The sequence below is a fragment of the Molossus molossus genome, unplaced genomic scaffold (genome assembly GCF_014108415.1).
Source record: "Molossus molossus isolate mMolMol1 unplaced genomic scaffold, mMolMol1.p scaffold_m16_p_12, whole genome shotgun sequence".
Lineage (NCBI taxonomy): Eukaryota > Metazoa > Chordata > Mammalia > Chiroptera > Molossidae > Molossus > Molossus molossus.
In genome coordinates, this window is record NW_023425347.1 from 82,428,643 (window position 1) to 82,453,210 (window position 24,568).

At 40.9% G+C, this 24,568-nt stretch overlaps 1 protein-coding gene across 2 annotated transcripts in view; it reads left to right on the forward strand.

Moving 5' to 3' along the window:
- Positions 1-1,631: 1,631 nt before the first annotated feature.
- The window catches only part of PTP4A2 (protein tyrosine phosphatase 4A2), a 35,258-nt gene continuing 12,321 nt past the window's right edge, over positions 1,632-24,568 (forward strand). The window contains exons 1-2 of one of the 2 annotated variants that reach the window (XM_036255630.1): positions 1,632-1,995; positions 21,988-22,682. In XM_036255630.1, coding sequence (XP_036111523.1) covers positions 22,587-22,682 — 96 coding nt within the window. In that variant the 5' untranslated portion in view covers positions 1,632-1,995; positions 21,988-22,586. The remainder of the gene's footprint in view (positions 1,996-21,987; positions 22,683-24,568) is intronic. The other variant, XM_036255631.1, reaches the window with a different exon arrangement.

A 24,568-nucleotide genomic window follows, 5' to 3' on the forward strand; every position in this document is an offset into this window, starting at 1 on the left:
TCAGTTTAAGTAGGGGAGAATAATGTAAATAGACATTTATAAAACAATGTGATAAATGCTGTGATAGAGGATTGCATAAGGTGTTTTGAGACTTTAGCAGAAGAATGAATAATAACCAGGATACTCAGCAAAAGTTTTGTAGAGGAGATAGTTGTCTGTTTCAAGTCTGTGCTTGGAGGAAGTGGAAAATGCTGCCTGCTGGAGGCAGGTAGAGTGCAAGTGGCAGCTGAGCCTGTACTCCTCACCCAAGGGCGGTGAATCTAATCATCAGTCCCTCTTGCTTCAAGGCCTCTCAACTCCCACACAGCCCTGCCAGCCAGCCTTGCCCTGGAACACCCCCCTCCTGGGCCACCTGCTGGTGGTGAACATCCTGGGTTCTGTGCTGTGGTTTGATGTGGCTGAGTCATAAGACCTTTCTTTTTACTGCTAAGCTCTAATGGAAGCCTTCTGGTCAGGAGCAATGCCCCTACCTCGTGTGGAAGGCGTCATGATGACTACCGACCCGTGTTTCTCCCCGTAGGGCCAGCTGAATCGATGTGTGGTGGTAAGGGGGGTCATGGGAGAGGCAGTCCAAGGGCAGTAGTTCCTTCTATAAGGTGCTAGTTCTGGGCTGGGGAAACTTCCCAGGATGGATAGGGAAGACAAAGCACCCTCTTCCCCCAAGGTTATGAGTAAGCCTCCCCAGCCTCCAGTGCCTCTTTATGACTGCCACCAGGCAGTAGCTCCGACCAGTCTCCCAACTCACCGGTGACCACCTTTTCCATAGTCTGACAAAGAATTAAAGAATGTCTGGCTGCCTTTCAAATACAGAATGGTTTAATCTCGAGGATAATCCTGTCGTTAAAGGGGGCATTAGGTTGGAAACCTTGAAATTCAGGGTCTCCTTTTCATCAGGCATTTTTCTCATAGTTATATCTTTGATATGTCAAAAGAGCCCATGAGGTAGCTGATGACTATTTCCATTTAATATTTGAGAATACAGAGAGGAAATAACTTGCCTAAAATGCTATAACCCGGAAGTTTCAATTTTGGTCGGTCAGGGAGGGTTCATAGGCCTGGGTGTGTGTGGCGGCAGGGATGTGGGGGGAGGCGCAGACACATCCTCTGCGATCGCAGATGCACACGCCATTTATTTGGGGCCTCGAGGAAGGGCAGCCAAGAACTGAGCTGTTCTGGTTCTCACTTCTGAGCTGGAAATCCCCAAGCAAAGGGCTCGGTCGCTGCCTCGTCTTAACAGGATCTGGCTTCAGGCCTCACCGCCCGGGATGCGGGAAAAAGCTCTTCGACCTTGCAGGTCACAAGGCGGCCTCAAGCCCTCGCCCCAGCCCAGGTGCGGATGGGCGGGCCGGGGCGTGGAGGAACGACTCGCTAGGCCTAGTTCTAACCCCTCCCAGGTCACATGGACGCGCTTCCGCAGTCAGGAGTGCAGAGCGGAACGAAGGCCGAGAAGCGGGCGAGGCGCCGAGGGCAGTGGGTCAGCGCCCGGCGGGGCAGTGGGCGGGCCCAACCGCCCCGCGAGCCGGCCAGCCGTCCAGTCAGCTGGTGCGGTGGGCGGGCCGACGGGCGCGCGCGCCGCGCCCCGCAGCGCCCCCTGAGGGGCGGCGGCGGGAGCTGGTTCCGGCTGCGCGCGCAGCGGTGGTGGCGGAGGCGCGATCGTCGGGCTGTAACCGTCGTCCGTCCGGTAGCGGCTGGAGCGGCAGCGGCAGCCGGGCACGGCGCTTGGCGACGCCACAAGGCAGCGGCGGCAGCGGGGGCAGCGGCGGCAGCAGGAGACATAGCGGCGGCCGCAGCAGCAGCAGCAAGACGGACTCGTGGACACGCGCCGCCGTCGCCGGGCCGGGCCGGGTGTCGCGCGCCGAGGCTGGGGGGGAGTCGTCGTCGCCGCCGCCGCCACCGCTACCGCCGCCGCCGCCGCCGCCGAGGTGACTGAGGAGAGAGGCGCCTCCTCGCTCCCTCCGCCGCCGGACGTCAATGCCCAGTCCCCAGCTCGCCAGCGTGAGTGCGCTGCCCCCGGGCGGCCCCCGCGCCGGCCCCCGGGGCCTCGGGGAAGGGGAGGGCGGGAGGCGCCGCAGCCATTAATGCAGGCCCGAGACACGTCCCCGGAAGGAGGGCCGGGCCGGGGCCCGGGGAGGGGGAGCGCGGCCGGGAAGCGTGGAGAAGGAGGGTGGGTGAGGAAGCGGGGGATCGTGTGTGTAAGAATGTTGAGTGTAGGCGGGGGGAAATGTGCGTGCGTGAAGGGGGTGAAGAGTGAGTTGGGGCGAGGGCTGAGTGCATGCGGCGGTGAGAGAAGGGGGGTATGGGTGAGAGAGAGTGTGGGTGGGGGTAGTGGGGGGCGGTATGGAAGGGAGTGTGGGGTGAGTGGACAGGAGAGTGCGGGGGGAGAGTGGGAGTGTGTGGGAGGACGGTATCTGTGTGGATGGTGTGGTGTGGGGGCAGCGTGTGGGAATGAGTGAGTCTGGGGAGGACACGAGTGCGGCGTGAGAGGTTGGGGAGAGGGAGTGTGGAAGGGTGTGCCTGCGTCTGTCCAGAGTGTGAGCAGGCATCCTGGAGGCTCTCCTCGACCGTGGTGTATGGTGGTGGTGAGTCCTGGTGTCCTGCGTTAGGGAGTTCTTTCCCGGAGCGTCTTGTCCCTGGGTTCCTGGGTTCAAATATGAAGAAAGAGTATAGGAAGGAGTATATTCCCGTGGCACTGTCATCCTCTGGTTCTGGGATTTTTAAAAGAATGTACTTTTTAAAAAAAATTTTTATCCGCACCTCTCCCTTTCATGCCATCTACACAGATTTCTAAATTTGTTAAAGATATTGTTATCCCCTTTTAGTCTGGAGATGTGAGAACTAACTAAAACTTGTCTATTGCCCAGGATCCTAGGCTCTTGCCTTTAGAGTGTTCAGGAAGCATAGACTCTGGTAAAGTCCTGCTGGCTTTGCAGGGGAGGTAAAAGGTATTTTATTTTTTGGTGAATTGAAGTCATATTTTTAGGTTGTGGCTCTTTCCTAATCTCTGGAGAAAAACTCTTAAGAAATAATACTGATGATGATGATGATATGATGCAATGATGATGGAGAAGAACCATAGGCTAGTTTTTTATTTTCTGGAATTTGTCAAGAGACATAAAGTATGTAGTATTCTAGCATCACTGTAGGCATTCAGCAAATGCTGCTTGTCTGGAGTCACCAAACGACATCCACTGCTGGACTGAATATGGTAGTTATTTGCTGCTGTGCTTTATATTATAGAGCAGTTTCAGACAGGAAGTGAGTGAGTTATACTTTGTTCAATGTGCAAAAGGAAATTAAGGCTATAGAAGGATACTTTATTTATTAAGGCTTCGGATTCACTTGCCAGTATACCGTTGTGTTGGTGAAGATGGTGAGACATTGTTTGCAGTATTCTGATCTTAACATTTTAAAAGTTGTTTCATATTGGATTGTGAATGAACTAGGCACTGTTATGGACTTTTCCCAGATTCTTATGTTGTAGAAGTAGATAACGAGTACCTTGATCCAGATTTTACACCTTAATGATGGGACTTTTCTTAGAAGTTGGGAGTTTTTCAATATAGTAAGCAAAGAGTAGGGTGGCCCTTTTGATAGTAGTCACAGTAGAATCAGGCAAAAGCAGTGATGTTTCAGAATTATTTTCTTCTTAGAGCATTATTTTTCTCAATCACTGGCATGTCCTCTGTTTTTGAAAATAGTAAATAATATTGTTACTATTCAGTGGGGAACTGGATTAATTAGTATTAAGTGCCTGCTATGCATCAGGAACTTTTTATACACTCTCATTTAATTCTCACAGTTATTAAAAGATGGTAAGTGTCCTCATTTGTATTTATTTGGCAGATATTGAGTGGTTTCTATTTGCCAGGCACTAGGGTTAAAGTGATGAGCCCTCATTGACTTAAAGTGATGAAGATACTCGAAGAGTTTAAGTAACTTGTCCCAGCCCAGGTCATAAGATAATTGGAATTGGAGTTGGATTAAAAACCCAGGTCTGCCTGACTCCAGAGTTTCTTGATTTTTTTCCACTACATAATTATACTTTTACATAAGGTTGTCTTGCTTTGGAGTATTTTACCACACAGTGACCATCAACTTGTACAGGTGAGAGATGTTGACGTTAAAGCAGAAGACTAAATGGCTGGAGGCAAGGGGATCATTTTAGGAGATGCTGACTCTAGGCTCTTTGGGACCTAAGCAATGGTTTTATGTGGGTGGAGATTCTGCCTTGAAACTCTCCTGGGGCCCCAGGATGTGTGCTTGGAGACAGTTTTTATGAGGCACCTGGGATATGTCTGGGAGAGGAAAGTCTGATTAAAGAAACTACACAGACTTTTATGTTTTTTTATTTTGGAGGAAAAAGGAAGAGTATATTTATTGGAGTTAAGAGTTAGTTAGAAGTCACTTCTTTGTGAAAGTCTTTTTTTAGCTGTGCAGTATTTTCCTCGAGATTGTGAACATCAAATGAGAAAATAATATATGAAAGCATTTAGTTAATTATAAATTAAAATATAGATTCAAAGTATTACCATTAATACTTTTCTACTAAGGCAACAATTTAGTTGTTACATTTAGTAACTGGAAAAGGCTAGCATTTTAGAACACCTATACAAATGAGAAATTGTTTAGAACTGCTGAACCCAGTATATTCTGACTCAGAATAACAAAAGTCAAACCACTCCCTCCATGAGTCAGTCAAGTAATATTTAATTTGACCAAACTAAATTTATAGGCAGAAACCATTTACAATGTCATTGAACTTTAGTAGCATTAGGAAAGAGTAAATATTTGAATGCTTTTGCACATAATTTTCTCAAAAAGTCTGAAAACCCTATATTTATATTTTACTTGAAAAGACATTTGTGTGAACAAGGTAAAAAAGATTTATGTGTCTTCTGGATTAACTTTTTACTCATTCTGTCTTTGAAAGGTAGCATTTCTGTATGCAGTACAGAACACTATGATTTTGGGGCACAAAATTGAAATTTAGTAGAGCTTTATTTTACAGGGTTTGGCTGTGCTTTCTTTTGTTGTCGTTAATCCTCACCTGGGGATATTTTTTTCCATTGATTTTTAGAGAGATAGGGAGGGAGGAAGGGGAGAGAGAAACAGAGAAACATCCATGTGAGAGAGAGACATTGATTAGTTGCAGATTGGTTGCCTCCTGCACACACCCTGATTGATCCGGCCTAGGGATAGGACCTGCAACCCAGGTATGTGCCCTTGAGTGGGAATTGAACCTGAGACCCTTCAGTGTGAGGGCTGATGTTGTATCCCCTGAGCCACAACGGCCAGGGCTGATGGCATTTTCTTTTTGTTGGAAGGTGTGACTGTTAACCAGTGAAGCCTCTAGAAAAAGCATTTACAAATAAGATGTAGAGCAGTACATAAATTTTTAGCTGTTGCTCTTAGAAGAGTGAAATCTAAGTTAGGGTTTCTTTAAGTGCAATACCATTAGCTGTACTACTCATAGAAGTTGGGGAATCTTTAAAAATTTTAGGCAACTTGAAATCAGGATCCATAGTTTAACATGGTAGAATTATTATGTTTATTGAGAAGGGTAGTGATAGAGTTCTTGAGGTCTTGAATACTTGTCTTTGCGCTGAATCACAAATCATCTCATTTACAATTCATAATAATCCTGTAAGTGGCATTCTTTCAGTTTTATAGATAAGGAAATTGATTTATAAATTAATTGTTGAATCCCAGGTTTGGGATCCAATTTAAAAAACAGTAAGTAAATGATAGTGGATAAAAAAAATTTCCCCATGGGGCTTAAAGTACTTAAATCTCTGGCTAACCTTTTTTCCTTTCAGTTAACTCTAGTCAGTTTATAGGGAGTGATGTAGGAATTAAATAGATGTTAAGGAAGTCGGCCTTTTTTTTTTTTTTTTGGATTGCTTTTTTTTAAGGGTACTTGAGGTACTTGGATACTTTTTTTTTTTTTTCCCTCTTTTTGGGGATGTTGCTGCATTGAGATTTTTCTTAAGACACTAGTTGAGTCACATAGAAACTAATGATTCTTTAAGTTTAAAAAGTAAAGAGTCCTTGATGTTACAGTTCAGATAATTTTGTCCCTTGGGTTTGTTAAATGAACAGTGGATACCACCAGTTATAATTACTTTGGGAAGTGGTGATTTGACTCTATAACTGGAATATTAGAAGAGCCTTTTATCCTTTTCAACTTCAGAACTAGTATATGTGTAGAGGTTTCTATTACCTTTTTCTATTTATCTTTTGTCTTATGGACTGAACCACATTCTCTAGCTCCTTTGACTTCCTGGTTACTGTAGGGTCTTGAAGCCTTATTGGATTGCTTGGTGTAGAGTTCAAGTGGCTATTGTATGTAAATCTGTTGCTCCTTAGAGTTGTAGAGGTCTATGGTACAAAACTGTCACTACTGGAGCACCTCCATGAGAGAAGCTTCACAGCACTGCAGGCTTTTTCTACTTTCCACAGTTAACCCTGTGGAGTTACCAGAACCCAGGTGAAAAAAATAATTCTTTTCTTGCATGTCTTAGATGGTCTTCCCTGCACTATCTGTTCAATCAATATAGATTTACAGGCAAAAAAAATAATTATGAGGTGTTGACACATTATACCAAGTTTTTATGAGACTAATACAAATGGTTTTTGTTTGCCTGAATGGATTTCTGTCCTATAGATTCTGTAACATAGCATCCATTTTATTTTAAGTGGCCTAGAAACTAAATTTCATCATTTGAATATAAATTTACATTGTACAACATTGCAGTTTTAAACTGTAGAGAATTTTAAGATTAAGCTTTTCTGTGACCCTGTTTTTGCTAGTTGAGCCTGTTTTGAAAAAATATTTTGACCATTAGAACAGCCTTTACCTTTAGAGAACTGGTGTATTTAATTTCTTTCATAGTATTTTTGGGTTGAAATTTCATTCTTCTCAGAAAATGTTAATTCTTTTGGCATAAAATACACACATGATATATTTGCTTTAGCAGATCAGATAAATTACTTTATATTTTTATTTCTGCAGTGGTCAAAAATGTTGGCTCTATACTAATGTATTATTTGACAGGAATTCAAATTTACAATCAGGTCTGCTTTCTTGTAGTTGTCCTTTAGTTTTAGTTGAGATTTAAGCAAAACTTTATTCCCCCCACTCTTTTATAGGAAATATTTAGTAAGTTGTACCACTACAGTATTTGTAAATTGTATTTATATATGTATGTTGATATTTACTGTTTTTAGTAGCAAAACAAATTGATGTGTTTTCTACTTTCCATTATTGGTAGAAAGAGTATCATGAAGGAACAGTGACTGATTAGTCCAGAAGGATATGAGTCATCAGCAGGATTTGTCAGCAAATTGGGAAGGGTATGATGCAGAAACAATAGATCCTGGTGACATTATTCTTTCCACATGTTTGGTTACGAACAAATTTCCTTTGGTGATTGGTTGAAATTCAGATAATTTAGATCATTCTAGATAAAAGCAGTTCAAATTTTCAGTCATAGACTATACTCTGAATTGTTTTTCTAATGAAATGGGATCTTCATTTGAAGGTCATCAGTAAGTAGAATTGAGTTAATCTCATCTGTTTACAAAGAAAAATAATTTGTCAGGTAGGACTTAGTAAGTTGAAAGACTGTTAATGAAGCTCGTTGGTAATTATGGAGTTGCTCAGTAGATCAGAAATGCCCACCGATACTGCAATACAGTTGACCCTTGAACAACATGGGTTTGAATTGCCCAGGTCCATTTATACGTGGGCTTTTAAAAATAAATACCTCACCCTGGCTGGGTGGCTTAGTTGGTTGGAGCACTGTCCTATATACCAAAAGGTTGTGGATTCGATTCCCTGTCGGCACATACCTAGGTTGCGGGTTTTGATCTCTGGTGTACGAAAGGCAGCCGATCCATGTTTCTCTCTCACTTCAATGTTTCTTTCTCTAAAAATTCAATTAAAAAAGCCCTTGGGTGAGGATTTAAACAAATAATGATAATAATAAATAAATGCCTCTACTGTTTTTGATCCATGATTGGGAGTCCACAGATGCAGAGGGCTGGACCCAATGCATTGATCTACACCGTATTATAAAGGGGACTTGAGCATCAGAGGATTTTGGTATCTGTTAGGATGGGGGCACGGGAACCAATCCTCCTCTGATACCTAGGGGCAACTTAAGTTTTTGGGGAGCTAAAAGTTATCCATGGATTTTCAAGTGTGTGTGTGTGTTGGGGGGTGGTGGTGGTTAGATGCCCCTAACTCCCACACTTAAGGGTCAGCTGTATTTGTTTTCTCTCAGGGAGCAGAGTTGCTTCCTGACTACTGCTCTACTTTTAAATTCCTAAGAGCTTTTATTGCATTTGAATTGATAGCATCATCAAGGCCTCATCAGAGATATCTAACCGGAGACTCAGGTCCTTTCAAGTCATGCTACCATGGCCCTTCATTGTTTCAACCAGTCTTGTTGTAAAAGTTTTACCTTTCCTCAGGAGTCTTAATTAATTCTACATCATTCTACTCACACTCACTTTGTATCTTCAAAGTATGTAGTATTAATATGAAATTTTAATGCCCATCATCAAATATTTTTCACCCACATTGATAGGATCCTGATTCTGGATAATATTTGCATGGTACGCACACAGAACTCCATAAATAGATGTAAAATTGTATGTGCTGCATTTTAGTATCATTCAGAGATGGTATGTTGCTCCTCATCTCAGTATTTGGAGGAAGAGGACAAAAAAAAAAAACTAAATTTTGCATTAAAAAAAAGTTTTCTAATCTTTAAGTGAGAAGAGAAGGAAGGGGAATCCGTGTTGAAAGTGAACTAAGCTAGTGGGCAAAGGATAATAAAACGTCCTTGGGTGAGGATAAAAAAAGAATGATAATAGTAAATAAATGAATAAATAATAAATAAATACTCCTTGAACTTGGTATTATAGAGTATTTCACTTTTTTTTTTTTTTTTTAATCCTCACCCGAGGACATTTTTGCATTTATGTTCAGATAGAGCGGGAGGAAGAGAGAGAGAGAAATATCCATGTGAGAGAGACACATTGGCTGGTTGCCACCCACACGACCCCAACCAGGGTCGGGGTCAAACTGCAACCGAGGCATGTGCCGTAAGCGGATACCGAACCCGGGACTTCCTGGTCTGCAGGCCGACGCTCTAACCGCTGAGCCAAACTGGCCAGGGCAAGTATTTCACTTTTTAAAAAAATATTTTTGCCCTGGCCGGTTTGGCTCAGCGGTTAGAGTGTCGGCCTGCAGTCCAGAGAGACCCAGGTTTGGTTCCCACTAAGGGCATGTGCTTCGGTTGCAGTTTGTCCCTGGCCCTGGTCGGTCGTGCAAGTGGCAGCCACTCGATGTGTTCCTTTCGCGTCGATGTTTCTCTCTCTCTCTCTTCCTCTCTCTCCCTCCCGCTCTACCTGAACAAAAAATGGAAAAGTGTCCTCGGGTGAGGATAAAAAAATATATATATATATATTTTTTTCTTTATTCTAGGAGAGGAAGGGAAAGGGAGAGAGAGATAGAAACATCAATGAGAGAACATCAGTTGGCCGCCTCCTGCATGCCCCCCACTGGGGATTAGGCCCACAATCTAGGCATGTGCCCTGACCAGGAATTGAACCAGTGACCTCTTGGTGCATGGGTCGATGCTCAACCAGTGAGCCACACCGGCTGGGCGAGTATTTCACTATTTTTACATCACAGTCACATGTAATGTGAAACAACTGTATGGTTTTTAAGATTGTGAATGTTGTGTTTTATGAAAATAAACATCAAGCTATTATTGGGCAAATAGTGGGTAGGCAGTATATTTTAAAAGGCTACCAGCAGCTCCAAATAGAATGATTTGGGTTCTTGTCTATTTATCTTGTACTATACTCAAGTACACAGAGAGATGGCTGTGAAGTATAACGTGATTTATAAGAAGTTTAGGAGAGGAAGTGAAGTGTAATTTACCCAGTTTTAGGGGAAACTTGGACCAAAATGCTCTAACAGCAGAAAAATTTCTGGGGTTCAAACAAAAGAATTTGTGCTGACAAGTTGTTACTTGGAATGTTTTTTATTCCATATCCTGGCATAGAGAGCTTCCTTCCCCCTCTTTTGGTGGTAGCTACTTGAACAGGACCAATACATTTGACAAAATAGGGAAATGAAAGAATTAAGCTGACCCATAAACTGCTAAGCTCTGAAACATATTTTAAATAATGCTAACAATAGCCTGGAAGTTTTTGCTTTGCATGCTGCTGCTCCTGTGCTATAGGTTATTTTGAAAGGTGATTCAAATAACCTTTTCCCAAGTATCTATTTTGCAACCTCAGGGAACTAGCAGCTGTTACAGTCACTCAAACTGTCCTGATATAGGTCAGAAAACATTTCAAAAAGTGGTGTTGACAGGGTGAATCCAGGTGTCCTTTTGAATTTTTCCTACTGAATTTGCTTTATTACAGTTGCCTTAAAAAAAAAGTTGACGTTTAGAATCTCAAATACAGTTTATTAAAGAAGTAATTGATTCAGTCGTTCTTTTTTATTTATTTCTATTGTTTTATCCTCACCCGAGGACATTTTTGCATTTATCTTCAGATAGAGCAGGAGGGAGAGAGGGGGGAAGAGAGAGAGAGAAACATTGATGTGAGAGAGGTATCGACTTGTTGTCACCCACATTACCCCGTTCGGGGCCAGGGACAAACTGCAACCGAGGTACGTGCCCTTAGCGGGAACCGAACCCAGGACACTCTGGTCTGCGGGCTGACGCTCTAACCGCTGAGCCAAACCGGCCAGAGTGATTCACTGGTTCTTGGGTTAATGTATGTACAGTGATGTTGGAAACTAAATTAAAATGATTAAAACTTATATTGTTCTCCAGTACAGTTACTTAGCCTTTTGAGATTGAAGACAGAAAGATGGAAGGAAAGATGGAAAACAAACATTAGGATTTAATTTTATGGGAATGCAGCCGAGTTTGAGATAGTTCTTATTGTATAAAGGAGGTTTACCACAGTTACTTAGGAAAGATTGTGCTTAAACTTAATAATAAAGAGGCTTAGGAGTCTTAAAATAACTAAAGTCTATGGAGAGGATAGCCATGATACCTTTGCCTAGAAATGAAAGTATGAATGAATATGACCAATTTAATAGAGCTAACTAACTTAATTTAAAAAAATTCACTGAGCCCTGGCCGGTTTGGCTCAGCGGTTAGAGCTTCAGCCTGTGGTCCAGAGAGACCTGGGTTCGGTTCCTGCCAAGGGCGCATACCTAGGTTGCAGTTTGTCCCCGGCCCTGGCTGGGTCATGCGGGAGGCAGCCACTCGATGTATCCCTTTCACATCGATGTTTCTCTCTCTCTCTCTCTCTCCCTCCCACTCTATCTGAACAAAAAAATGGAAAAATGTCCTCAGGTGAGGATTAAAAAAAAAAATTCACTGAAAACAGTAAGATTAATGCCCAATACTGTATTAGAATTTTGCTATTGAGATTTTTAGTGTTACTGGTATTCAAATAATTTTTTAGAAGTGAAAATTGGCTATAGTGCTTTTACCTCCATTTAAGTTTATTAATGAAAGGAAAAAATAACAATATGGAGATTTAGCTGGAGAATTACTAATCTTTATTTTATTTATTTATTTTATTCCTCACCTGAGGATATTTTTCGGTTTATCATTAGAGTGGGAGGGAGGGAGAGAAAGAAAGACAGAGAGAAATATTGATGTGATAGAGCCAAATCAACTGGTTGCCTCCCGCAGGACGCGACCAGGGCCGGGGACAAGCTGCAACCCAGGTACGTGTCCTTGAACGGAATCGAACCCGTGACTCATTAGTTCGAGGGCTGACACTTTAACCACTGAGCCAAACTGGCCAGGGAGAGAATTACTAATCTTTAAAAGAACATTGTGCCCAGCTGGTGTGACTCAGTGGTTGAGCATCGACCCATGCACCAAGAGGTCGCTGGTTAGATGTCTGGTCAGGGCATATGCCCAGGTTGTGGGCCAGATCCCCAGTGGGGGGCATGCAGGAGGTAGCCAATTGATGTTCTCTCTCATTGATGTTTCTATCTCTTTCCCTCTCCCTTCTTCCTCTCTAAAATCAATAAAGGAAAAAAAAAAAGGAGTGCAAAATTGAAAAGTAAGTATTTTCAGTGTAGCATGAAAATTTTTAATGTAATTTTTGTCAGTTATTTGTAGAGGTAGGAATTACTAGAAAAGGACAACTACTTCTAATCACCAGGGTACATACAAACTTGAAAACCACTCCCTTTTCATTTGAGTGGGAACAGGGCCCACAGGACTTCAGTAAATAACTGTCACTGTTCTCAGAAGCAGATGTGGTTGCTGGTTAATTGCTTTCCTTTTTTTTTTTTTTTTTTTTCTGAGTGTCAGGCCATGTCTCTCCTCCTGGTTCTGAAATGTTAATATTATTTTCCCACCATCGGGGTCATAATTTCTTTTTATAGAACTGATTATTGATTTCTGTACTGGAACTTGATTCTCAAGTTCTCTCCTTAAATGAGGAAGTAGAAAAGTGGGAATAACCAAGGGAGTAAATATGAAACTTTTTTTTTTAGCCTTAAAGAAGCATCTTGCTATTTTTAGTTTATTTACAGATATTTTGGATACTATTTTGTGTAGAATTTAATGGAGACCTCTTTCTTTCTTTTTTTAGTAATTAATTTATTTTTGTTATAGATGTTTCTCCTTTTTCCCCCACTGATTCCCCCCTCCCCACCTCTCCCTCCCTGCCCTGTCCCCAGCTTTGTTGTTCATGTCCATTGTTCATGCATACATGCATATACGTTCTGTGGTTTATCTCCCCCACCACCCCCTCTTCTGGGGATTGTCAGTCTGTACCCCACTTCCACGTGGAGACCTCTTTCTTGAACTCTCCAGGACTATAGTCCGTGGGGCAGGAGAACTAACACTAATTTGAATTGTCTAAGTTCCAAGGATCCAGATGTATTCAATTTTAGTTTGATGAATGCAACAATAGAGGAATGAAGGAAGATAAGTAGCACAGAGAATACAGCTGTTGTTTCTGCAGGGCTCACATGAGTGGGGAGTAGGGTATGAAGGATGAGTAAAATTTCAGCTTGAAAGCCCAGTTAACCAGAAGATGAGTGTTTAATTAGCAAAGATGAGTTCTCTTTAGTTTACAAGTGTTAAGATACTTTTTTCCTCAAATGGTCAAAATGCAGTAGATAAGTAGTACTTCACAGAAGAATTTCCCCACTTTTCTTTCTTGATGGTTGGTGAAGTTTTTTGGTCTGTTGTCTGAATAAGTTCTGAATGTTGTGAGGCTTTTATGGGTTCTTACAGTTACTCAGAGCCTTGACTTTTTTTTTTCCAGGCCCCATATCCAGTCTGTGGACAAATCCTTTTGGGTTCCACCTCAAAGTATATCTTGAAATTGATCCCTTTTTATGATCTGTACTTCTACCTTGGTCCAAGCCATTGTTGTCTCTTTCCTGGATTATAGCAACATCTCCTGTCTGATCTCCCTGCTTCCATTCTTACTACTCATATAATCTGTTTCCACATAGCAGCTCGAGTGAGCCTTTTCAGCATAAATAGTCACTCTTGCTTGAAATCTTCTCATTTTCTCCAAATAAAAGCCAAATACTTGCTTATAGGTTCTCTTTTATTTCTCTGACCTTATTTACTCTATTGCTTTCTTAGCTCTGGTAGCACTGGCCCCCTTTGCTGTTCTTAGAACACTCCAAACATGGCCCCACCTCATAACCTTTGCAACAGCTAATCCTCTGCCTCGAATGCTCCTTCAAATATCTATTTGGCTCACATCCTCCGGTCTTGGATAAAATGTCACTTTTTTTTAGTGAGGCCTTTCCTGATAGCCTTATTTAGAATTGGAGGCACTGCACAGTCCCCTGCTTTGCATTTTCCTCCATAACCGTGGCATATTTTGTCTTCTTCTGCTACAAAAATATAAGATCCATTGTGACAGGAGTTTTTGATTATTTTGTTTACTGTTCTTGCTGTAACTAACAGTATGTGAGAAAATAGTATAGTGTCCAATAAAGATTTGAATTAATAAATTCTTTTTTTTTTAATAATGGATAAACAACAAACTTATTGAGTGCTTTAAAAAAATTATTTTAGAGAGAGAGAGGAAGGTAGAGAAGGAGAGAGAGAAAGAGAAAAATATCAATTTGTTGTTCCACATATTCATTCACCAGTTGATTTTTTTGTATGTGCCCTGATCGGAGATCAAACCCATGACCTTGGTGTATCAGGATGACACTAAACCAACTGAGCTACTGGGCCAGGGCTGAATTAATAAATTCTTAACTAGCCAACTTGTAAGGAAAAAATGTCTTAATTCAGAGAATTAAATTTTTTTTTTTTTTTATTGTGGACAGCTTATTTATACTTTAAGGGACGTGCAGGTGTCTTCCTTGAACTGAAACACATTTGTTTCAGGAAAAAACTTGTTGCAAGGTTTTAGTCTTCTCTACAGTATTTTGCTTTCTTGTTGCTTGTTTGTAGAAACCAAGCTAACTCAGATTTGCATGACTTCCTCTAAAATTTCTGGTTAAGAAAATTAACATAGTAAGTGTACGCTTTTTTGCTTGTCAGACCGTTGCTTTTAGATTTTTTTTATATTTTTATTTTTTGGTATGTGCCACTTGCGGGAACCAAACCCAGGACTCTCTGGTCCACAGGCCAACGCTCCAACCACTGAGCCAAACTGGCCAGGGCTAGATTTTATTTTTTTAGATCTAGAATACTTTATTGTGCATTTATATTATACTGTTTTAATTTAGTGAATACCGGCATAACCCATCAAATTAGAGTGTTCACTGTATCTGCTTCAATTTGAAAATAGAAAGAGGTGATTTCTCAGTGGAAAGCTTGATGTAAGTAGATTGACAGGATTTTCAAAAGGATGCCCAATAAGTTTGAGTTACTTTAAATGAGGCAGATTTTGTAAAGTTCCTTCACATCCTTGAATTCTCTGTATTTATATTTGAACTTAGAATTACAGTTGCCAAAGCAGGACCTGAATTTTAACTCAGTAATTTAGTATCTTTAACAAAGAAGAACACTTCTTTCTAGGATTGTATATAGGTATAGGCCTGCCTGGGACAGAGGGACTAGCTCTCTTGAGGTTCTCGATAATCCCATTGTCATTAGCACTGTTAAGAAAGTAATTAAATTGTACCTCATTGTAGGTTCTTTATCACCCTAGAATAAAAGAATTAAGGTAGCACCCTGGCCGGTTTGGCTCAGTGGAAAGAGCGTTGGCCTGTGCACCTGAGAGTCCCAGGTTTGGTTCCCACTTAAGGGCATGTACCTCTGTTGCAGTTTGTCCCCTGCCCCAGTTGGGATTGTGTGGGTGGCAGCCACTCAATGTGTCTGTCTCTCTCTCCCTCCCTTCCTCCCGCCCACTCTATCTGAAAATATCCTTGGGTGAGGATTAAAAAATAAATCAATTTAAGGTAACATATGTACATGGGAAAAAATTGGAATAGTTCAAAAGGTACATATTATGATAAAAGGAGATCATGCCCTTGGCCTTTAGCTCCCAGGCAGCCACTGTTATCTCTTATCTTTGTAGTTCATGGATATGAAAGTATATATAGTATTCACAAATATTTTATATACATTGTTACTTACCTTGCTCTTTTCACTTATTAGTGTCTCTCAGCCATCTTTTCATAACAGTTCATATAAATCTACTTCATTCATTTTGACCTCTGCATAGTTTTCCATTTTAAGAATGTGCCGTGATTAAATGATGGATATTGTATTGCAGTAAAACTTTGATATAACAGACTAATTTGGGTGAGTGGTTATCTGTTAAATATAATAATATAATATTATTATATAATAGTAGGTTTCCAGTCTGGCCAGTGTGGCTCAGTGGTTAAGCATCGGCCCATGCACCAAGAGGTCACCGGGTCAATTCCCAGGCAGGACACATGTCCAGGTTGTGGGCCCGATCCCCAGTCAGGGGCATGCAGGAGGCGGCCAGTCGATGTTCTCTCTCATTGATATTTTCATCTCTCTCTCCCTCTCCCTTCATCTCTCTCTAAAATCAATAAAGAAAAAATTAAAAAAAAAAAAAAGGTTTCCGAATTGCCCGCTGGTGTGGCTTGGTGGATTGAGCATCATCCCATGGATTGAGAGGTCCTGGTTTGATTCCTGGTCAGGTCACATGCCTTGGTTGTTCAATCCCCAGTAGGGTGCATGCAGGAGGCAGCCAATTGATGATTCTCACATTGATGTTTCTTTCTCTCAAAAAAATCAATAAAAACATATATTTTAAAAATTGGCAAATTAGTTTACCTGTTTTTGTGTAGACACGTTTGTGTAATTAAAATTAAGTATGTATGAAAAGTTTAATGTCCCAGAAAAGTTTTCTATATTACAGTAATTTTCTTTTCTTTTTTTTATCCTCACCTGAAGATCTTTTTCCATTTTTTACTCAGAGCGGGAAGGAGAGAGAGGAAGAGAGAGAAACATCGATGTGAAAGGGACACATCGAGTGGCCGCCACCCACACGACCCAACCAGGGCCGGGGACAAACTGCAGCCAAGGTACATGCCCTTAGCGGGAACCGAAACCGGTCTCTATGGACCGCAGGCTGAGCTCTAACCGCTGAGCCAAACCGGCCAGGGCTATATTACAGTAATTTTAAATTTATATTGCATAGGCCCTAGCTGGTGTGGCTCAGTGGTTGGAGCATTGACCTGTGTCCTGAAGGATCTTGGGTTCGATTCCCGGACAAGGTCACGAACCTAGGTTGCAGGTTCCACCCCCATCGGGCGTGTGTGGAGGCAACCAATCCTCGTGTCTCTCGCACATCATGTTTTCTCTTCTCCCCTTCCTCCCTTTGACTCTATCTAAAAATCAATATCCTCGGGTGAGGATTAACAACAAAAATTTATACTGAATAGGTTAGTAAATGAGTGCATTCACCAGTCACCTCAAGAGTAAACAGATGCACACAGCTGGGATGTATCTGGGGTATGGCTTAGCGTATCGGGCAGCACACTTTAAAACTGCTGCAGAAAGTCATGCCACATGACAGCAGAACCAATTACTGAACCAATTACTGCATGTGATGCAGTGTGAGCACATGCTAATAATTGGTGGAACATTGTTTATGAGCAGTGATTCTTGGATTTAAATATGTAAACTATAGTTGTAGATATGTAATATTTATTTATGTTGCTGAAATTACTACAGTGTTTTTTCCAACATATGGCTGATTTGTTAAAAATAACAGTGAGTTAATAACAAAAAAATAAACTGTTAAACATAAGCAAATCTTGGTTAAAAGTTTTTTGAAATTACACAGGGTGTTAATTTTCACGTATGACGTACGAACCAGAATTTTGTTCATTAAATCCAAAGTTCATTAAATCGAGGTGTGCAAAATCAAAGGTTTTCTGTATTCTGTGCATTTTGGTTTTTAATTCTCATCTAGGTCGATGTTAGCAGTATTGACCCTAGACATTTAAACGCTAACATACTCCTCTTCAAAGTTTTAAGTAAGGAGAACCTTGGGTCTTGGACTTAATTTGTTCTGGAAGCCTGTTTGAAAACAAACATTTTTTCCTATTAGAAATAATGTAAATTGAATTAATCTGTTCCAGACCCCCAATGACTCCCTGTTTTAACCTTTTTTTTTTTTTTAATCCTCACCCAAGGACACTTTCCCATATTTTGTTCAGATGGAGTGGGAGGCGGGGAGAAAGAGAGAGGGAGAAACATCGACGTGAAAAGGACACATCGAGTGGTTGCCACTCGCATGACCCAACCAGGGCCAAGGACAAACTGCAACCGAGGTATGTGCCCTTAGTGGGAACGAACCCTGATCTCTCTGGACCACAGGCCGACACTCTAACCGCTGAGCCAGACCAGCCAGGGCATTAACCTTTCTTGTATACAGTACATGTATAATGTACTGTTTAATCTGTAAATATTTTAAAAACAAAAAGGACACGAAATGTAAATTTAATAAAAAGGAAATGAAATTTACAGTAAAAAATGAAAATTTAATAATAATAAGTAGCAAAAAAGCATGAAAAAATTCACAGCACAATTTCCTGAGATGTTAATAGCAGTAAACAGACTCATTCTTGCACATTCTTTCCGTTGTTGCCTGAGAGACACAAGACTGATCATACAGGTATCAGCATGAAAGGGTTGTTGGATTGAGAAGCAAATTGTTTGAGATGGGAGACGTTTGAGAGCCGAGGTTTGACTGTATTCTGTTGTGTTATTGACTTAGTCTTATTGGCAGTGCACTATCTAAGGTTGGTAGGCCTCTGCATAACTTACGACCCCCTTTTTCTTTGTTCTTTTCTTTCACTCTTCCCTTGTTTCTTTCCTTAATTTAAAAGGATTTTTCTGTTACAGACCATCCTTTCTAATCCTTCAGTGAAGTTAATTGTCTTTTGCTAAAAATGGAAATGTGGCCCTGGCCAGTTGTTCAGTGGTTAGAGCATTGGCCTGCGGAACAGAGAGTTTAAGTTCAATTCTGGTGAAGGGCATGCACCTTGGTTGCCATTCGATTCCTGGCCCTGGTTGGGATTGTGTGGGAGGCAACCAGTCAATGTGTCTCTCTTACATGGGTGTCTGCCCCCCCCCTCACCCCATCTGAAAAATCAATGGAAAAACATCCTCGGGTGTGAATATTTAAAAAAAAAAAAAAGGAAAATGTGTTAAATGCAACATTTCAAGTTAGGTTCCATAAAAGATAAAAGTAAAGGGTGGGGAGAATATTTAGATACATATTTGAATTTGGCCACTATTATATCTCAAGTAAACTAGCCACTTCCATCACCTGTTAAATTAAAGCAAGGATCAATGTTTACTTAACTAGATAGAGCAGAATTAATGCCAGAGAGAGAACTTTGGAAAGTTTTTCTGTAAAGGGGTACAGGTGCAGAGTTTACGCTAAAATATAGGGCTCTGGAACTCCTGAGTACTTTCCAGCTGTGGTACATTATGAGTTTTTACAGACTGTTTGTTTTGCATTCTTATGTGTGTCACAGGAACTAACATTAGTTATCTGAATTGACAGGTGCAAGAACATTTAACTGTTGATGTGTAGTTGAACTCGGGGGATGGGGGAAGGAGGAGAAGCTTGCTTTTATCATGTATCTGTTAACATTGATAGGACATACTGTTTCATTCAGCAGCAATTCTTTTGCTGGGGATCTCAGTATGGTGTTAAGAATTGAAAATCTGGCCCTGGCCGGTTTGGCTCAGCGGTTAGAGCGTTGGCCTGCGGTCCGGAGAGACCCGGGTTTGCTTCCTGCTAAGGGCACGTACCTCGGTTGCAGTTTGTCCCCGGCCCTGGTTGGGTTGTGCGGGTGGCAGCCACTCGATGTGTCCCTTTCACGTCGATGTTTCTCTCTCTCTCCCTTCCACTCTATCTGAGCAAAAAAATGTCCTAAATGTCCTCGGATGAGGATTAAAAAAAAAAAAAAAAAGGTATTGAAAATCTAATGAATTATCCTTATCCCTGTAAGTGGTCCGGAGGTTGGGAGGAATAAGATGGGATAAAGCTTGCTCTGTTTGCTGAACAGACAAACACTGGAGACGAGGTAGAAAACAATGTAGAGCTGTAACTTTTTAAGCCTGGCCATCACTACAATGCAGGTCTTTCAGTGCCTTTACTCAGCTGACACACAAATTAGCTGCGATAACATCATTAAACCAAAGGGATTCAAGCAGGTTAGAATTTCCTTGTGTTTTGCTCTGCACTGCATGCAAACCATTGTTCTTTGATTAGTTACCCTATTCATTTTTTCTCCCTTTATTATAAGGTCACAGAGTTGCAGATGAACATCCAAGCAAATATTTGAAAAGTTACACTTACATGAAAAAGATTATGACTTAAATAGGGGTACCTCCATTAATCAAAATGGAAGGAAAAATAAATAGGGAGTTAGACTTGGGCTTATGTCCTTGATCTGCCTGTCGTTTTAATTTCTCTGGATCCTAAACCTCTTTTTTTTCTCCAAAAGGTCAGAGTAGTTGACCACTTAAGTTTCTTCTAGCTTTGACATTCCTTGACTGTACAAGGAGTACTCTCTGAAATGTGTAATCTTAAAGTGGCTGTGTTTTGGAGTTACAGTTAGAATTATGAGTTAGGAAGAGTGGTGGTGTGTATTTTTGTTTTTCTTAGTTTGAGTGTAGAAGTTTTGCGTTTTTACTATAGTGGGTAACTCTTTCTGCTGAGGTGTTGAAGTTCTCAGAATGCCATTTTGAATTTCTTATCTGTCTTTCATATCTTAGGAATGTTTTAGTTTTGTGCTTGTGTCCATGGTGTCCAAGTAAGTAGCTTAAAAATAAAATGCCATAAGAATATCATTAAAAGAAGACTTGAGGATAGATGAATAGGCTTGAAAGTTTTAAGTCTGGGTTCTTTTTAATCTATATTTCATTTTCTTCCTGAAAATGGCTCTGTAGTCATTATCTTTTATGTCTTTTTCTGTCTAATCACAATTACCTTTTTTAGAGACTTCTAAAAAAGCATTTATTGGGGGCTTAAGAAAGAGGCAAGTAAAAGAACTTGACTTTGTCTCTATTTCCAGAGGAAATTATGATTATGTTGACACTCTAACTGAGCCAGCTATAAAGGTTACTATATTTCAAAGCAGCAGGCCTAAAATAATGTTAAAATTCTGCCACTTCTCTTTCTTGCCTTGTTTTTGGTAGGAATTAATATTTGGGCAGGAGAATGCTGTGTGAATCATTGAACATTAAATGCTTTTGTACTTTAGAGGTAGTGATGTGAGAAATAGTAAAAAGGTAATCTGGACTAGAAAATGAGAGGATGGGATTTGCACATTGGTTGAGTCAGCCACATTATGGTACATTGGAAAAAACACAGAATTAACAGAAGACTTGGGTTAGAATTTAGGTTCAACTAATGCATTTACCTTAGATAAGTCACTTCACTTTCCTGAACTTCTTTCCTCATTCCTCATAGGTAGTAACAACTACTCAGAGTTGTGAGGAAAAGAAGATAATTTTTTGAAAGAAGTGTTTTATGGACTAGTATCCTAATTGGGGGCCAGTGCCTATATTTTGGATAGAAAAAATTAAATCCTCAAAGTGGAATTTTGGTAAATATCTTCCATCCATTTACAGATTTATTTTAAACTAAGAGTATATGTGAAAGATTTAACCATCAAAGCAGAAAAAGAAGATTGTTGTGAATTTTATGAAGAGTCAATGGAGGGAAGGTTTCTTTAAGGATCTTTTAATCATTTAAAAATGACTTGAGGCCCTGGCTGGTGTGGCTCAGATGGTTGAGTGTTGTCCCATGTACAAGAGGTGGCTGGTTTGATTCCCTGTCAGGCCACATACCTGATTTACAGCTTGATCCTCAGTAGGAGGGGTTGTGCAGAAGGCAGCCAATCCATGTTTCGCTCTCTCCCTCTCCCTTCCTCTCTCTCAAATTAATAAAAATATATTTAAAATAAAAAAGTGAATTGAATTAAAAAATAATCTTGTTAGCACAGAAACTTTGCTTCTTGGATCCTGTTTTGAAAAAAGAAAGACATACTTGACTTTAGAGTCTCTGGCTTTTAAAACTCTTGGTATACATTTTTATTCTGTTGTTTTTTAATTCTCACCTGAGGACATTTTTCTGTTTATCATCATATAGAGTAGGGGAGAGAATGAGAGGGAGAGAGGAGAGAGAGAAACATCGATGTGAGAGGGACACTAGACTGGCTGCCTCCTGCACGACTCGACCAGGGCTGGGGACTAACCACAACTGAGTTACATGCCCTTGACCGGAATCTAACCCGCGACTCATTGGTTCACCAGCCAGTGCTCTAACTGCTGAGCCAAACCGGCCAGGGCTGTCGTGTTCTTTATAGGTAGCAATAATTTAGAATTGGTGACATTTCAGATGTCTTTGGGCTCATAAAGAATATATTATTGACTTTGAGCATTATGTTTATGACGTTATCGACCTCCAGTTCATTTCACTTATGCTTTTCTCTTCCAGGTTTTTCGTTGGAATATACGTTGCACATTTATGGCGATTCTGAGTGTGAGGGCAGACTTCTGCCAGGCTCAGCACAGCGTTTTTGCTGACAAGTGAGCTTGGGGGTTCTATGTGCCATAATTAACATTGCCTTGAAGACTCTGGACACCGAGACTGGCCTCAGAAATAGTTGGCTTTTTAAAATTTTATTGCAAGCATATTTCTTTTAATGACTCCAGTAAAATTAAGCATCAAGTAAACAAAAGTGGAAAGTGATCTACACTTTTAACTTGTTTCACTAGTGCCTAAATGTAGTAAAGGCTGCTTAAGTTTTGTATGTAGTTGGATTTTTTTGGAGTCCGAAGGTATCCATCTGCAGACATTGAGGCCCAAGTTGAATTTGGATTCAAGTGGATTCTGAATACTTCTGCTTATCTTGAAGAGAGAAGCTTCTTAAAGAATAAACAAGTTGAATAGAGAAAACACTGATTGATAATAGGCATTTTAGTGGTCTTTTTAATGTTTTCTGCTGTGAAACATTTCAAGATTTATTGATTTTTTTTGTTTTCATTGTCCCCATCACACTCACATACGCACGCTCACACTTTTTATTTGCCATAATGAACCGTCCAGCCCCTGTGGAGATCTCCTATGAGAACATGCGTTTTCTGATAACTCACAACCCTACCAATGCTACTCTCAACAAGTTCACAGAGGTAAGATTTCTAGCATGGTATACTTTTTGAAGTGTAGGTAAAATCTCATTAAAATTAACACCATTATAAAGAAATCTCTTATCACAAAGCTATTTTCATGTTTGAAATGTGGATGGTTATCCTACCAATCTTTTGAAATGGGTTGGATTAATTATAGCAGATTTTTAAAAGAACATTATGGAATTTTGGGAGACTTTAGAGATTATCCAGTACTGTGTTTTTTTCTTATATCTTTTCTACATTATTAGCAGTTCTTTGATCATACTTTCAATAATAAAAATAATAAACATTTATTGAACACTTTGTACCCAGCATTACAATAAATGTCTTTTTTTTTTTTTAATCCTCACCTGAGGATATTTTTCCATTTTTGTTCAGATAGAGTGGGAGGGAGGGAGAGAGAGAGAGAGACATCGACTGGCTGCCTCCTGCACGACCTCGACCAGGTTGGGGATGAACCACAACCGAGGTATGTGCCCTTGACTGGAATTGAACCTGCAGCTCTTTGGTCTGCAGGCTGACACTCTGACCCAGTGGTTCTCAACCTTCCTAATGCCATGACCCTTTAATACAGTTCCCCATGTTGTATGTGGGCGTATCTGCATGTGGACGGACCCGACTGGAGACCGATAGAGGAGTGGTATCTTAGTTCCTAAGACCATCGGAAATATGTGTTTTCTGATGGTCTTAGGCGACCCCTGTGAAAGGGTTGTTCGACCCCCAAAGGGGTTGCGACTCACAGGTTGAGAACCACTGCTGACCACTGAGCCAGACTGGTCAGGGCACAATAAACAGTTTTATGTAGTATATCATTTACTCCTCAAAATAACCCTTTAAGGTATAGGTACCATTATTACCTCCCTCTTACAGATGAGGAAACTGAAATTCAGAGCCATTTAGTAATTTGCCTGAAGGCACACAGTACGCGGTAGAACTGTCTCTGACATTAAAACCCATGTCTTCTTCAAATATTCTACCTCAAATATTTTAACCACTTTTTTTTTTTTTTATCCTCACCCAAGGACATTTTTTCATTTTTTGTTCGGATAGAGCAGGAGGGAGAGAGAGGAAGAGATATATAGAGAGAAACATTGATGTGAAAGGTACACATCAAGTGGTTGCCACCCTCATGACCCAACCAGGTCCGGGGTCAAACTACAACCGAGGTACATGCCCTCAGCGGGAACCGAACCTGGGTCTCTCTCGACCGTAGGTGGATGCTCTAACCGCTGAGCCAAACTGGCCAGGGCTCTAACCACTTTTGATGAAAAGCTACCCCAGAACTACTTGCAATAGTAACCATCATATACAAGGGTTCAGACACTAAGGGGAAGGAAAGGTATTACAGCTAGCATTTTTGTCAGATCCTTCATTTTTTTCTATTGTTAGTAGTGGAGAAACTCTACTTCATTCAACAAATATTTGAATGTAAGCTTTTATTTATTTATTTATTTATTTATTTATTTATTTATTTTTTAATCCTCAACCGAGGACATTTTTCCATTTTTTGTTCAGATAGAGCAGGAGGGAGAGAGAGGAAGAGAGAGAGAGAGAAACATCGATGTGAAGGGACACATCGAGTGGCTGCTACCCGCACGACCAACCAGGGCCGGGGACAAACTGCAATCGAGGTACGTGCCCTTAGCGGGAACCGAACCCGGGTCTCTCTGCACCGCAGGCCGACGCTCCAACCGCTGAGCCAAACCGGCCAGGGCTGAATGTAAGCTTTTTAATCATTGCCTGGTTGTTCAGTCTGAATGTGATTTCTATTGATGTAATTTATAGAGTAGACTTGGAGAGCTGGATGAACTCCTAGGGATTCAAATCTATCCCTCTCATTTCACAGAAGGCAAGTGGAGTTCAAAAGAGGTTTTGACTTGCTTAAG